General features: G+C 47.3%; 3 protein-coding genes across 3 annotated transcripts; all 3 read left to right on the forward strand.

Moving 5' to 3' along the window:
- Window positions 1-253: 253 nt before the first annotated feature.
- On the forward strand, window positions 254-1472 carry LOC9630617 (60S ribosomal protein L7-2). The gene is made up of 6 exons (XM_002975448.2): window positions 254-509; window positions 573-670; window positions 737-794; window positions 862-941; window positions 998-1100; window positions 1161-1472. The coding sequence occupies exons 1-6, from the start codon at window positions 312-314 to the stop codon at window positions 1374-1376; spliced, it is 753 nt and encodes a 250-aa protein (XP_002975494.2). The 5' UTR covers window positions 254-311; the 3' UTR covers window positions 1377-1472.
- A 97-nt stretch (window positions 1473-1569) lies between these two features.
- Window positions 1570-4594, forward strand: LOC9630025 (65-kDa microtubule-associated protein 1). The gene is made up of 12 exons (XM_024680506.1): window positions 1570-1823; window positions 1886-1938; window positions 1997-2194; window positions 2261-2500; window positions 2566-2781; window positions 2832-2987; window positions 3047-3206; window positions 3261-3500; window positions 3553-3626; window positions 3677-3751; window positions 3811-4054; window positions 4105-4594. Exons 2-12 carry the CDS (start codon window positions 1888-1890, stop codon window positions 4533-4535), a joined length of 2085 nt encoding a protein of 694 aa, XP_024536274.1. The 5' UTR covers window positions 1570-1823; window positions 1886-1887; the 3' UTR covers window positions 4536-4594.
- An 820-nt stretch (window positions 4595-5414) lies between these two features.
- Window positions 5415-7761, forward strand: LOC9630026. Its single transcript, XM_024680731.1, has 7 exons — window positions 5415-5779; window positions 5877-5963; window positions 6164-6424; window positions 6639-6800; window positions 6872-6925; window positions 6982-7128; window positions 7259-7761. The coding sequence occupies exons 1-7, from the start codon at window positions 5597-5599 to the stop codon at window positions 7616-7618; spliced, it is 1254 nt and encodes a 417-aa protein (XP_024536499.1). The 5' UTR covers window positions 5415-5596; the 3' UTR covers window positions 7619-7761.
- Window positions 7762-14596: the final 6835 nt, after the last annotated feature.

Here is a 14596-nt window from a genome sequence, read left to right on the forward strand (position 1 = left end):
CCTGGGATCTCTCAATGCCGCCTCCTAAATCGATCGAAGTACCCGCACTGCTACCAAACTCACATGTTTCGAGCACAACACTCCATCGTGAAGCTCATACACGCGATCGATCAATCGCCCCGCCCATTCGCCGCGCGGGGGCATCCAAAAACCCTAGCCCTAAAACTCTTTCTGCTGAATGCAACAACTGCTTTAAAATGCGGGGTATATTCCCAAAAGCGCGCGAGCCGTCCGATCAAGACACCCCTAAAACCCTATCGGCGGGGATTAGGGTTAGGGCTTTAGGAAGGGGGCCGCCGAGTTCTTGAGCAATGGCGACGGAAGAGATGCAGGTGGACGCTCCCCCGGCGGCCGTGGTGCCCGAATCAGTGCTCAAGAAGCGCAGGCGCGACGAGCAGTGGAGCGTGGAGAGAAAGGAGCGCCTCGCCCTCGCCCAGAAGAAGAACAAGAGCAATCGCCGGCTCATTTTCAAGCGCGCCGAGCAGTATGTCAAGGAGTACCGCGATCAGGTATGGGGGTTCTATCGCTCGATTCCCGTGGCATTTTCTCACCCCTTGCATTGGGATCTCCAGGAGCAGGATCTGATTCGGCTCAAGAGGGAGGCCAAGCGCAAAGGAGGCTTTTACGTCGAGCCGGAAGCCAAGCTCATGTTCGTCATCCGGATAAGAGGGTGGGTGAATTTTCCTTCTCGATTTTAAGTCCGTACAAACGGAGTATAAATTTTGTTTTCATCCAGTATCAACGACATGCATCCCAAGACCCGGAAGATCTTGCAGCTTCTTCGCCTGCGTCAGGTAAATTCCTTGTGAAAGTTGCGATTGTGATACGAGTTCTCTTACTATCACATTCTTTCTTTTATAGATCTTCAATGGGGTGTTCATGAAGGTGAACAAGGCAACCATGAACATGCTCAAGAGAGTCGAGCCGTACGTGACTTACGGGTAAGTTTCTTTGTTTTCCAAGATCACCATCACGATTTCTAAGCAAAACTCTCCAGGTATCCGAATCTCAAGAGCGTGAGAGAGCTCATCTACAAGCGTGGCTACGGGAAAGTCAACAAGAAGCGCATCGCTCTCACCGATAACTCGATCATCGAAGAGGTACGATCCTTTTCTACGATGACTTCTAGTTCTCATCGTTTCTTATTTGTTCTTTCTCAGAGCCTGGGGAAGTATGGAATCATCTGTATCGAGGATCTCATCCACGAGATCTACACGGTTGGGCCACACTTCAAGGAGGCGAATAACTTCTTGTGGCCTTTCAAGCTCAGCGCTCCTCTCGGCGGATTGAAGAAGAAGAGGAATCACTACATCGAGGGAGGAGACGCTGGAAACAGGGAGGTCAAAGTTAACGCTTTGATCCGCAGGATGAACTAAATCGCCCTCTCAACACCCTCTTTTTTGCCTGGTTTTATGCTGTGTGTTCTTCCAGAGCGAGACTTTTTAAATGATCGAGAACATTCGCAACGAAAACTCGAATCTAGGGCAAATCGGTATATGCTAGAGAGATGCGTTTAGGTGATGTTTTAAAAAAAAAGGCCCAACGGCTCCTTTGGCGCCCGCCGTCCGTGAGCAAATTCGTGTACGGATAGAATGTGGCCACTTTGCGCCAGGGGCCGTACGACTGCCGGCTGAATGAGCGCACGTCTTCCCTGCGGGGGCTTTCCTTATTCCCCCCTCTCTCTTTCTCCAAGGCACTTCTTTCAAGGCTCTACTTTCGCTAGGGTTTGATCGATCGAGGAGCGTGTCTTGCGTTATCGGGCAGGCGGCGCGTGGAAATTCCGTGAATCGGGAGCATTTTCGTCACGATCGACAGTGCTGGAGGTAAGCGGCGCCTTCTTTCTTGGCCCTGGATCTTTATTTCGAGAGCTGGTTGGGATTTCTAGGCATGGACGCCGCCAGTGAGACGACTTGTGGATCTTTGCTGCGGGAGCTCCAGGTAAGAGCTGCTTAGATCCTACATTGCACGAGTGGACACTGAAAATGGCACTGCGCAGCACATCTGGGACGAGGTCGGGGAGAGCGATGAAGAAAGAGATCGTATGTTACTCCAGTTAGAACAGGAGTGTTTGGAGGTTTATCGGCGAAAGGTGGATCAAGCAAACCATGGGCGAGCTAGGCTACACCGGGCTCTTGCTGATGCCGAGGCAGAGCTAGCTGCGCTTGTGTCTACACTTGGAGAAAGACCTATCATTGTGAGTTTCTTGGCTCTTGGATCTTTTTCATGTTCTCTCTTTAAACTTTTGTGGTTGGTTGTGTAGATCGAGAATCGTTTGGGCACGCTAAAGGAGCAGTTTGCAGCAGTTTATCCCATCGTCGAAGAGATGAAACAGAAGAAGGAGGAGCGCAGTAGACAAATTGCCGATGTGAGGTTCCAGATCCAGAAAATTCGTGGAGACATTGCGGGAGCTCCGATCAACGATACGCCGGTTGAGGAAGATTTAACGTTGAGGAAGCTTGAAGAGTACCAGCTTCAGCTGCAGGCGTTGCAAAAAGAAAAGGTGAGAGAGCTTTTTCTATACTGGATGGAACATTGAATGCTCTAACTATATGTCTTTATGTCTAGTGTGATCGAATGAACAAAGTCATGGAGTATGTGAATCTCATTCATGACTTATGTAGCGTTTTGGCTATCGACTTCTTGAAGACAGTGGGTGAAGTACATCCCAGCCTGGAGAGTCTAGAGAGCACTCACACAAGAAGTATAAGTAATGAGACGTTAGCAAAACTTCAAAACACGGCGCAACGATTGCAGCAAGAAAAGAAGGAGCGCATGATAAAGGTGATCTCTTTTCTTCTTTTTCGATTCAACCAAAACAATTGTTTATGCAGCTGCAAGAATTGGGAGAGGCTTTGATTGAGTTGTGGAGCCTCATGGATACTCCGTCCGAGGAGCAGAACTGTTTTCAGCATATTACCTGCCATCTTGCTGCTAGAGATGACGAAGTGACAACTCCTGGAGCGCTTTCTTTGGACGTCATGGAACAGGTTCAAAGCTATAAGACGGTTTTCCATAGAGTATCTTAACTGTTTCATTCTTCTGGCAGGCGGATTTGGAAGTTCAAAGGCTGAGCCATCTCAAGATTAGCAAGATGAAGGAGCTTGTGCTGAAGAAGCGATCAGAGCTCGAAGATATCTGCCGTCGCGCTCACATGGAATGTGACGAGAATGTGTCGGAAGAGAAGATCAGCGCTCTCATTGATTCAGGTAACGGCGATCACCGGCTTCTTTCTTACACGATCTAAATAACGTATCTTGAAGGTATGATTGATGCTGCGGACCTTCTCTCAAACATGGAAGACCAGATTGGCAAGGCGAAGGAGGAAGCATTCTACAGAAAAGAGATTATGGATAAGATCGAGCGCTGGATAGCAGCATGCGAAGAAGAAAGCTGGCTAGAAGACTACAGCAAAGACGAGAACAGGTATTCTGCCAGCAGAGGCGCACACTTGAACCTGAAACGTGCTGAACGTGCTCGTGCCACAGTCAACAAGCTACCGGGTATACTTTTGTTTATTGAAAGTCCATGTATGCAATTAACACTTCCATGCAGCTCTTATCGAGTCGCTAAAGGCCAAAGCGAGGTCGTGGGAAGAAGAAAGAGGTGCTCCATTCTTCTACGACGGGGTATGCAATTCTCATGCTCCATGTTGTTTATCCTTACGCTGATTTGCCAGGTGAGCTTACTCGCAATGCTCGAAGAGTACAACCACTTGCGACGTGAAAAGGAAGAAGAGAAGCGACGGATGCGGGTAAGCATTTGCTTTCCTATAGCTACAGCCATGCGAAACAATCGTTTTCTGGCTGGCAGGATCACAAGCGCATCCAGGAGCAACTAATCACCGAGCAAGAAGTTCTCTTCGGATCGCGTCCGAGTCCGATCAAGCCCAACAGCATCAAGAAGACCGCGGGTCTAGGCGCAAGGACGACGAACGGCGCCGCCGGCGGCACTACGCCGGCCAACCGTCGTCTGTCCATGGGAGGAGGAGGGGGAGGAGGCAGGAACGGACGCCTCGCAACAACACCAGCTCCAAAGCTCGAGGATAACAACGCAGGTGGGTCTGACAGTGAGATCGCTTCTGTCACCACCGATTATCGCCTGCAGGTGCCCATCCTCTGAGCTTCCAGCCCGACCGGAAGCCATTGACGCCACTCGTCTACCAGCAGCAGCAGGCTTCCACGAGAATCATCAACTCTGCCGATTGCTTTGCCAGTCCGGTGAAGCCGACCTCGCTATCTCTAGGTGCCAAGCACAGCAACACCGGCATCGCGAATAACACCAGCTACACCAACAAGAGCAACAGCAGCACCACTTTATACAAGAAGTGCGAGCCGCAAGAGGAGGTGGTGATCACTCCAGTCGCCTCTAAGCAGGCCGATCAAGGGAGCTTGAGAAGCGGTGGCTCGCTGCTCGTCCCCGAGATTGGCTCGGTTCTTCTTCCACACAATGCTCCAGGCATTGTTCCAAGCAGGCTACCGCAGCAGGAGATGGAGTACTCTTTTGAAGAAAGGAGGCTGCTGTGTCTAGCTAGGTAGGAATCTCATGTATATAGAGATTAACAGCAATTAGTTTACTACTTTGCCAAAGATGATCCTATCGTTGTTTCTTGTTGACGTGGTATGGTGTGTAGGGAGAAATCACCTTGAGGAGCTTCCTTTCTCAAACACTGGAAAAGTTTCCCATGCTGAAAAGCCTCTACCTTCGGGGTTGCGAAACAGTGATTTCAAGTTCCTCAACATTTCGGGCACCTTTGGCAAAGCCTGCGGGTGATCTTATTGCCGATTTGAAGATTTAAAGTATACTGTGTTATGCCCTGAGATGACTTTGGCTTCTGTTCTTTCAGGCCGCCAAGGGATAGCTTTTCGGCTATCCAAAATAACTTGGATCCAAAAGAATATTTCGCAACAATGCAACATTGGGAAGATTCAGCAACTTTGGTGAAACTTGTGCATATGTAGAGAACAAATAAAAAATAAAGAGAAAAAAGAAAAAGAGAAACGTCACTTGATTTTGGTGCACCGTCGATGCGAACTGTAACGTGGGGCGTTTATGGCGCTTGGATGCAAACTACCGCACGCTTTAATGATAATGGCTGCGATGTCATCCAATCCAGGCCGTCGAAAATGGAGAACGAATCGCGAATGCGTGATGATGGGGTGTAATTGTCATGCTCTCCAGAATGGAGCTCGAATCTTGAGAAAAAAAAGCAAGACAAAAAAAAAGATAAATATTTCCCGAAAAATCAATCGATTTCTGTAAGTCAGTCTGATTGATCGCGAAAGCAGGAGGAGAAAAATTAAAACGGGTCGATCATTCACTGCCAATTGGCCCAGTAAAAAAGTTAAAAAAAACTAGGAAGAAAAGAGAAGCTAGTGAAAATCTTTGTAGAGCTCCATTTTTTTTTGGTAGTCCTTGCGTCCCTCAAACCAAGCAATGTGTGTGTGTGCTCACTCGATTTGGACTCTCTCCTCTTCTCAAAGTAATTTTCCTTCCTTTTCTCCTCTCCTCCAATTTTTTCCTGAAGGGCTTTAGCGTGAAGGAAAAAAGAAAGAGGAGAGGGAGCGAGTGGAAGACTTCGAGAGAAATTTGGGCTGCAATGCGATGTTGTGGGTTTCCTTGTTTTGATAGAGCCAGGGCGGTGGTAGCGGTTTTTCTCGTTTTCTATTTGGTTTTGGGTGTGACTCTTGTTTTGGGCGATGACGATAGCGGCCGCCAGCGATCCCTGAGAATCCAGCGCGTTCTAGAAAAGATCAACAAGCCAGGCATCGCCAGCATCCAGGTCGCTAAGCATTTTCTTTTCTCCACTTCATTTGGGAAGTTCTCGACTAAAGAATCTTCTTCCTTGATGTTCTTCCTTAAATTATTCGTGGGTGAAGAGTCCTGATGGAGATATTATCGACTGCGTTCCCATCGCCAACCAGCCGGCATTCGATCATCCATTGCTGCAAGGCTCCAAGCTACAGGTTCTCATATAAATTCTCACTTCCTTAGAAATCTCCTCTAACTTTCATGCCTGCTTGTTTGATCGGTGGTAAACTTGGTTCCCACGTTTGCGTGTTTTCCTTCGAGCATTCGTATAGTTACGTGTTTCTTCTTGTTCTACCAGTTTGCTCGAGGCATTGGTGTCACTGATCGAGCGAATTTTTTGCTATCAACTTTACAGATCTCGCCATCGAATTCCTCGTTTCTTCTGGCCTCCAAGAGTGGCAGAAAGATCCAGCAGCGATGGCACCAAGCCGGCCAGCGTTGTCCCAAAGGCAGCATTCCAGTCCGCCGGACGCTCGAGCTGGACGTGGAGAGAATCGCTCAGCAGCGCGAAAATCACTCGATCGATTCCTTTGCTCGCAAATCCCAGGGCCCTCCACACGTAGACAGCCACAAAAGCTTGCAAGCTGCGGTACCTTCTAGCTCCAGGCAACACGAGGTAAGGTTTTCTTTTTATTCTTCTTCATTGTTCCTCCAAGTTGATGCATTTGGATTCTTCTCTTCGATCTTTGTTTTCGTGCTGCTGTTTTCCTGTTCACTTTTGTCATGTTTTATCTTCATTGCCTTACAGTTCATGTTCGCAACTTTGTCTCTGTGCAGCTTTCTTGCACCTTTTCTTTTTTTTAACTTTTTTTTTTTTTTTTGAGATTTAGCACGCAATTGCGTATGCGGAGGGTGTGTTTTACGGAGCCGAGGCCGTGATCAACGTATGGGATCCGTCAGTAGAAGGTGCAGATGAGTTCAGCCTCTCGCAAGTCTGGATTCTCTCCGGAACTTTCAATGTTGATCTCAACAGTGTTGAAGCAGGCTGGCAGGTATTCAGACAGAAAAAAAAAATTTAAAAAAACACAAGAAAAAAGCAGAAACAACTCACAAGAATTTCCAGGTGAACCCCGCTCTCTACGGCGACAGGAATCCCCGATTCTTCACATACTGGACAGTAAGAAGTTTTCTTGTTTTGTGTTCATCTTTCTCAGGCCTTTCCAAATATCTCAGAGTGATTCTTACCGTGGCACTGGCTGCTACAACCTTCTGTGCGAAGGCTTCGTGCAAATCAACGACCAAGTCGTGCTGGGCGGAGCAGTCGCACCCGTTTCATCACTTAACGGCGTCCAATACGACATCCGCATCCTCATCTTCAAGGTACACACAAAAGCCTCCAAACTTTTCTCTTCAATCTTCTCAACATATCTCAAGCTCTAGAGAAAGAGATCTTCCATCGTCCCAAGAAACGTCTCACAAAACTCTGGAAACTTTTTATTCGTTTTCGCAGGACTTCATAACCGGCAATTGGTGGCTTCGCTATGGGGACGAGCTCATTGGCTACTGGCCTCCGCAGCTCTTCACTCACTTGGCCGGCTTTGCAAACGTGATTGAGTGGGGTGGCGAAGTGGTGAACACGAGACCAAACAACAGGCACACGGCAACACAGATGGGAAGCGGTCACTACCCGCAGTCAGGCTACGCGGTGGCCAGTTATCTCAAAAACCTTCGCGTGGTGGATCTCACCAGCTTGCTGCGCGGCCCGGCCAGCATTTTTACGCTGTCCACCAAGCCCGACTGCTACAGTATCCGATCCTCGGGTGGAACTTTCTTTTACGGGGGGCCTGGATTGAGTTCTTCCTGTCAATAACAAACAAATGTGTTAGATTGGAGGGAGGTGATTCCAAGAGGATGTTAGTGGTACAATTCCACTGATGATCAAAAACGTCGAGAGAAGGGCAAAAAGAGCAGATTGGCACTCAATGTGACTAATAAGATTGATCTTCCAATTTATTCATGTGAGAGACAAGAAAAATTAAAATTTAAAATGTTTCTATGGTAATAAGAACAACCGAAATTTTTAATTGCTTTTTAAAAATGAGAAGTCTGGATTAAACGTTAAGAGTTTTGTACAGATACTCGAAACCTTATAATAAATGTTTGGAAATTACTTGAAACTGGTTTTGTCCTTGAAGAATCAAAGTGCAACTTACTACGCTTTACTGACGTAAGTTTACTTTTATCTCTTCTATGTGGTGGTGGTGGTGGCGGAGATGGAAGATTAATCATTGATTTACATAAGCTAGTCGGATTCTTACCGGAGATGGTGGCTGGGACAGGCGGTGGCCATCAAAGTCTTCAAGCGCATGGCGGCACTCGTCGCGCCACACCCCCACGTCCTCCAGGTGATCGGCTACCTGGGCACTGGCGATGGCGATCCGGTGGTCGTGATGGACCTCATGGAGATGGTGGTGATAGTAGTTTCGAGCTCTTGCTGCAAGTGTTTACTACCGAGGTCACAGGAAGCAAAAGAAGGCGAGCTTGAGTTCCTGGCTCGGGAAAGCTCTCGAGAGTGATGCCATGATCGTTCTGTAACATATATTTTTGCCAAAGAAAGGACGTTCCATCTTTTCGTAGACGCTAGGTAGTTTTCTTAATCTATCGCCGAGATCTTGAAACCAGGGGTAGGGTTTGATGATATTAGCGATATTGGTTATGCTGAGGCCATGTCCAAGTTCGTCGCCAGAGCTGCACGGCCGCATGAGGAGGAGGCAGCGGCGATGGACGTGCACGAATGCGCATGCATAGATGCCATGATCGCCAAATGGGACGAGACGCTGTTCCTGGTGCTGGCACTCTGCTACATCACCCGCCTCTCCAATGCCAAGAGGAGCGGGTGTGCTGCGACGCTGGGTTGGGATGGTGTGCGATCGCAAATGAACTGCATGATTGATTTCGCTCACCGGGTGCTTCTCTCACCAACTGGACTTCCAAGCCTTGCCATGCTAGACGCATCGACAGATGAGGAGCATCTGGAGCACCTATCGAGCAAGTTTTGCAAGGACAAAGGTTTGTATCCAGACCAAATTTTCATTTTCTTACGATATTGTTTTGGAAGTGAGCCCCAAGGAGGTGGAGCATGCCACTATCGACACAGATCTCTTCTCTGCTGAGCCTTACTGCAAGCCTTGCAATGGGGAATTCAGATGTAAGAAGTCTTTTTTTTTCCTAGTTTCTTGTTGACAACACTTTCAGGGCATTGTAAAGATCAAAACAAAATAGATGCTCTTGGAAATAAATTTGGGAGAAAATGGAATGTCCATTTATTTTTTCTAAAATATTAACTCCAAAAATGGCTAAAATGCATCTTAAACGAAGATGATACTGCAATAACAAATTTAAATCATTTAAGGAACTACCATTGTGAGTGCTTGGAATATGGAAAGGGAATACAGAAATGTGCATATCAATTAGCCCAAAAACCCTAGTTTATATACAGGAGCGAGTGGTCCAAATTGAAACTAATCCGACGGCTACCAAAATCCCACTACGCTAATATTAGTATACAGCATCATAGCCGTACACTTGGCCCTCACATCATCCCCTCCTCTCAGAATAATGGAAGACTGTCAGGGTTCTCTTATAGATGGGCCGGGATCTGGAGGAACATCAGGAGGAGGCATCAGCAGATCTGTAGGTGGTATTAACTGCTCCTGATCCCTTTGTGTGAAGCATTTCAACCGCTGCACATGCACAATCTCTGAAGGATCAACTTGCTAGACATCATGCTGAACCTCATAAACTTGAGGTCCAACTGGCCGCAACACCCGATATGGTCCTTTCCACTGCGCAAGGAGCCCCTTAGATAAACCACGTACCGTAAGATGGGGAAAATGGACTAACACCAAATCATCCACTTTGTACTCCGCAGGTGGACAATGATAGAAGTTGTACTGCCGTTGTTGTCCCACTTGTATGCGACCTAAGTGTTTGGTAGACTCCACTCGGACAAATGGAAGAATGCTCATCAAATACTGATCCCACGACCTAGCATCTGCAGTTCGTGGCAATCGTGAAGGTAAACCCAGCTCCGTTGGTAATATTGGATCATGACCATATAAAAGTTTATATGGTGAAGCACCAACAGAACTCTGCACCCCTGTGACATATGCATACTGAAGAGACGGCAAATAACCATCCCAATCCGAATGCTGAAAGTTCACATACTTCGCAATCATCCCCTTGAATGTCCGAACGAGCCATTCCACCAGACCGTCTGATTGTGGATGATAAGCACTCGTGAAAGTGTGGCGTATTCCCATCCGAGATGTCAAAATATGAAATGCCTTAGCCATAAATGCAGGACCATTATCCAAAAGAATCCATTCTGGACAAGAATGCTGGAACACCACTCGATTGAGGAGGAAGTATCTAACAGCAGTTGGACAGGCACTAGCAAGAGCACCAACTTCCACTCAGCAAGTCAAGTAGTCAGAAGCAATAATAACATACTCATTGCCAGCAGTCAACCGTGGAAAAGGTCCCGTACGATCAAACACCACCAACTCAAACGGACGGGAAACTACAATTGACTCCAACCGTCCTTATGTAGCCCGAGGGGGAGTATTACAAGCTTGGCACCAAATGCAACTACGCACATACTGGATAATATCACATCGCATCTCCGGCCAATAGAAAGATCTACGTAGCTTCTCAATTACACGACAATGTCCCATATGCCCACCTAGAACAGGAGAATCATGGTAGGCATGGAGAAACCATGGAATAAAGATAGAAGGCATCACCAGCCGTAAATGATCATTAGGATCCGTCCCCACAAAATAAAGAAGGTTGTCTTCGAGGCGATATTGAGAATGTAAATGCCGGAAAGGCAAGTCATCAACAAGTGATGCAGGATTCTCAAACCCATCTCGAAGCCTTCGAATCCACGGCTCAAGCTTTTGAGCCTCACGAACCTCATCAAGAGAAGGTAGATCTTGCTCTGCGCCTTGTGGACATTGAACGTCAAGTACAACAATTGCCGACGGCACAAAATCCTCATCTAGAAAATCCACAGAGGCTGGAATAACAAGCTCGTCAGAAACATGAGAAGAGAATGGAGAAGGAAGAGGAACTCGAGAAAGGGCATCAGCATCAGCCAAAGAACTCCCTAGGCAATGAACAACATCAAAATCATATATCTGAAACTCAAAGCCCATTAAGCAGTACGACCAACCAGGTTCTTCCACTTCAATAATGAAGTAACAGCAGCATGGTCACCTTCAAGTAACGTCCGAGAACCATGTAGATATGCATGAAGTTTTTTGAAACCCCAAACTGCTGCTAAACACTCCTCTGTCATGGATTAGTTCATTTCCACTGGTTGTAATGTACGGCTTTTATACGGAATGGGATGGCGCTGACCAGGCACACTCAAGCTCTCTTGCATCAACACACCTCCAAGACCAATGTCATAAGCATCCATGCGCAAAATAAAAGGTCGAGTGTAGTCAAGATATACCAAAACCGGAGGAGTCGTCAATAGCTCTTTGAGATCCTCGAACGCCCGCTCACAATCCGGAGACCAAATGAAAGATGATGTTGATGACTTCAGCAACGTTCGCAATGGTGCAATGCAATCAGAAAGATGATCCACAAAACAACCAAAATACTGCACCTTGCCCAAAAAGCGTTGCACATCAATCACACACTTTGGAGTAGGGAACTTTAGAACAGCCACAAGTTTGTCAGGATCAACTTGGAAACCCTCACGAGAAATATGGTACCCAAGATAAGTTGTATCCTTGGACCCAAACACGCACTTCATCCGCTTCAGCTTTAAACCAACGTCGCATAGCCGATCCAACACTTTACAAACATCACGAACATGTTCCTCCCATGTCCCCTCCGAATGGATCAAGACATCATCAATGAAGTCAGCAGTCACTTCCGGCATATCGCAAAGAACCTCGTCCATCATCCGTTGGAAAGTTGCTGGAGCATTGTTCAAACCAAACGGCATCACCAAGAACTCGTACAAACCAAATGGTGTACGAAAAGCAGTCTTCGGAATATCTTCTTCGGCCATCGGTACTTGCCAGTACCCAAAAGCAAGATCTAGCTTGGTGAACCAACGACTTCGCCCCAGACGATCCAAGAGATCAGTAGTGTGAGGAAGAGGATACACATCTGGGATCGTCACTTCGTTTAACGGACAATAGTCAATGCAGAAACGAATACTCCCATCAGGCTTCGTCACAAGATGAGGTTCCCAAGCCCAAGGACTCTCGGCAGCACCCGCAATGACTGCAACTCAAGCTCGAGATCGCCCACACGCACAACTAAGTCCACCTCATCCCGTGCACAGGCATGCGTACGGCCGTTGCCATAAAGAATGAAAACTGGTTCTGCTACACGATGCAAGTGTAGACGGTAACGTGTGGCAACAGGTCGAGCAATAGAAGATAAACTCGAACCTGTATCAACCAACACGGAGAGAATAATAGGAAACCTCTTGTTATAAAAACGAGCTTGGAAAGTAAACACTGGATGAACCGGTGCCGAGTGAACCCCTTGATGATATTCCCGAAAGAAAGATGGAGGGGTCACTGACTTATTCGCGCAAGGTCCCTCCATTACTCGCGTGACTTCTCGTTTCCCGGATGCACCTCGGTGTCCAAACCTTCCACCACAACAGCACCAACGGGACGTTGCTGATGCCAAGGTCTCCACCCAGGAAATGGAGGTCGCCAATTCAGAAAGCACCGACAATGCCGATAAGTATGACCAACTTCACCACACGCCCAGCAACAAACATCACAGCTACGACCACGCCCTCGCCCTTGTCCTTGGACTCGAGTAGCAGCAGCATCAACCTCCATTGGAACAGGACCATCACTCATAGGAAGTGGAGCGGAAGGACGTGCAGCGAGAAGTGGAAGAGGCAACGTCTCATAATGTTGTGCCAAGCGAAGAGCATCGTCAAGGGTGGCAGGAGCAAGTGCATGCACAAGGCCGACAAGATCTCGATGAAGTGTTGGCCACAACATTCCTAGCTTGATCCGCTCCGACATATTGGGCTCCACACGAAGCAAAAGACTTCGGAAACGAACACCAAATTGCATCACCGACTCAGATGGCCCTTAGCGAAGATGATGCAATTGTTGGAAGGCATCGTCACAATCGTCGGCATGTCCGAAGGCGTGTTTGAAGACGTCCGGAAGAACACTCCAATCCTCACGAGTGGCCGCACTCAATCCATTGTACCACTGCAATGCCATCCCTTGGAGACACATGGGAAACTCACGCAAACATCGAGCATCATCCCAAGAATGATATATGAATCACCATGAAGTGATAGAACCAATGGTACACATCATCCCCAGGATTCCCACCAAAGAACTCCGGCCAAACGCGAGGATTGGCACCAAGAGCAGGAGGAGTTGGACCACGTGCTGTGAATGCCGCCATCAATTGAGTTTGGTTGTTCAATTATAAGCGCATAACATCAAGCAATTGGACCAACTGCTACTCTATAGTCAAAGGAGGAGATTGCTGATCTACCATGAAGACGGACGAAGAAAGAGCAAAAGAAGAGAAACGACAAAAAATGAGAAGGAAATGGGAGATCTAGACAATGCAAAAAGCTAGATTTAAACCAAAATCCTGAAAGGGAAGAACAAAAGAAAGGAAATGGAAAAAGCTAGATTTAGATGATGCAAAAACTAAATCTAAACCAAAATCCCAAATTCAAGCACTTCTCAGGGACAATCAAAAGTGCCCCTCACCTCCACCAATGTGAGTGCTTGGAATATGAAAAAGGAATACAGAAATGTGTATATCAATTAGCCCAAAAACCTTAGTTTATATACAGAAGTGAGTGGTCCGGATTGAAACTAATCCGACGGCTACCAAAATCCCACTACGCTAATATTAGTATACGGCATCGTAACCATACACTTGGCCCTCACACCACGAAGATATAAACATAAATATTGCCTATATCTTAGGGGAAAGCAGAAAAGAAGTGAAACATCAAATTCTCCCTTTGAATATCACATTTATGGGGGAAGTACCAAAGCTACTGGACTTGTTGTAAACTGGAACTTCTTCCCCGTGGACAACATGAACTCAAATTCTTGAAATCCCTGACCTTTATAAGTTCTTTCCACAAGGGTGGAACATGCAATCGGTTGTGCGTGACCAAGCTCAACGAGACCAAGTAAAACTGGTTTACTCGCAGCTTGCAGGACATCGAGTACGGTCGCCTTGCCTGTTTGTCGAAATGGACAGCGTGGAGTCTGCACCCCTGCGGGTCAAGGAACTGGTACTGCTGGATCCACAACAACAAGCTCCTGCGATCGCTCCTCCTCGAGAGACCACCGCTGTCCATACCATGCCATCTCGGCTTGCACGCAGAACGCTCGCATCTGGCTTGGGTGCTACGACCTCCGAATCTATTACGACCACAAGTTGACGTGTAAGTTTTGTGCCTCTCCAGAGTTATATATGTTCAAGTGTTTTGTTGGACTAGATGGCCGGCTTGGGACACAGGATTATAGCACGCAAGAGGAGGGGGAGGTATGTACATGTTTGTGTGTGCAAGCTTTTATTCTTTTCTTTCTTGCCAGGTTCTATCAAATGGTTTCTGCAAGGAGCGCACTCCGTCCTTCATGGAGAAAGCTGCGAGGGTCTGCACTATGGTAGACATGTGGTACGAGCATCCATTCTCTACCAAATCTGGGCATGGTTTTCTTTTTGTGATGCAGGGTGTTCCCCAGCCAAATGGAAAAGGCATGGCTCATGAACATGCGGCCACGATCTCGCAAAGCCACCGGACACAGCAATA

Source organism: Selaginella moellendorffii, unplaced genomic scaffold (assembly GCF_000143415.4).
Source record: "Selaginella moellendorffii unplaced genomic scaffold, v1.0 SELMOscaffold_28, whole genome shotgun sequence".
NCBI lineage: Eukaryota > Viridiplantae > Streptophyta > Lycopodiopsida > Selaginellales > Selaginellaceae > Selaginella > Selaginella moellendorffii.

Excerpts from the sequence above, each read along its gene's own strand:
- LOC9630617 (XM_002975448.2), top strand. The coding sequence starts at position 312 with ATGGCGACGGAAGAGATGCAGGTGGACGCTCCCCCGGCGGCCGTGGTG. Across the intron at positions 510-572 it reads TCAAGGAGTACCGCGATCAG|GAGCAGGATCTGATTCGGCT; the intron begins GTATGGGGGTTC and ends TGGGATCTCCAG. Across the intron at positions 942-997 it reads GAGCCGTACGTGACTTACGG|GTATCCGAATCTCAAGAGCG; the intron begins GTAAGTTTCTTT and ends AAAACTCTCCAG.
- LOC9630025 (XM_024680506.1), top strand. The coding sequence starts at position 1,888 with ATGGACGCCGCCAGTGAGACGACTTGTGGATCTTTGCTGCGGGAGCTC. Across the intron at positions 1,939-1,996 it reads CTTTGCTGCGGGAGCTCCAG|CACATCTGGGACGAGGTCGG; the intron begins GTAAGAGCTGCT and ends GGCACTGCGCAG. Across the intron at positions 3,752-3,810 it reads AAGAGAAGCGACGGATGCGG|GATCACAAGCGCATCCAGGA; the intron begins GTAAGCATTTGC and ends TCTGGCTGGCAG.
- LOC9630026 (XM_024680731.1), top strand. The coding sequence starts at position 5,597 with ATGCGATGTTGTGGGTTTCCTTGTTTTGATAGAGCCAGGGCGGTGGTA. Across the intron at positions 5,780-5,876 it reads CAGGCATCGCCAGCATCCAG|AGTCCTGATGGAGATATTAT; the intron begins GTCGCTAAGCAT and ends TCGTGGGTGAAG. Across the intron at positions 7,129-7,258 it reads TCCGCATCCTCATCTTCAAG|GACTTCATAACCGGCAATTG; the intron begins GTACACACAAAA and ends TCGTTTTCGCAG.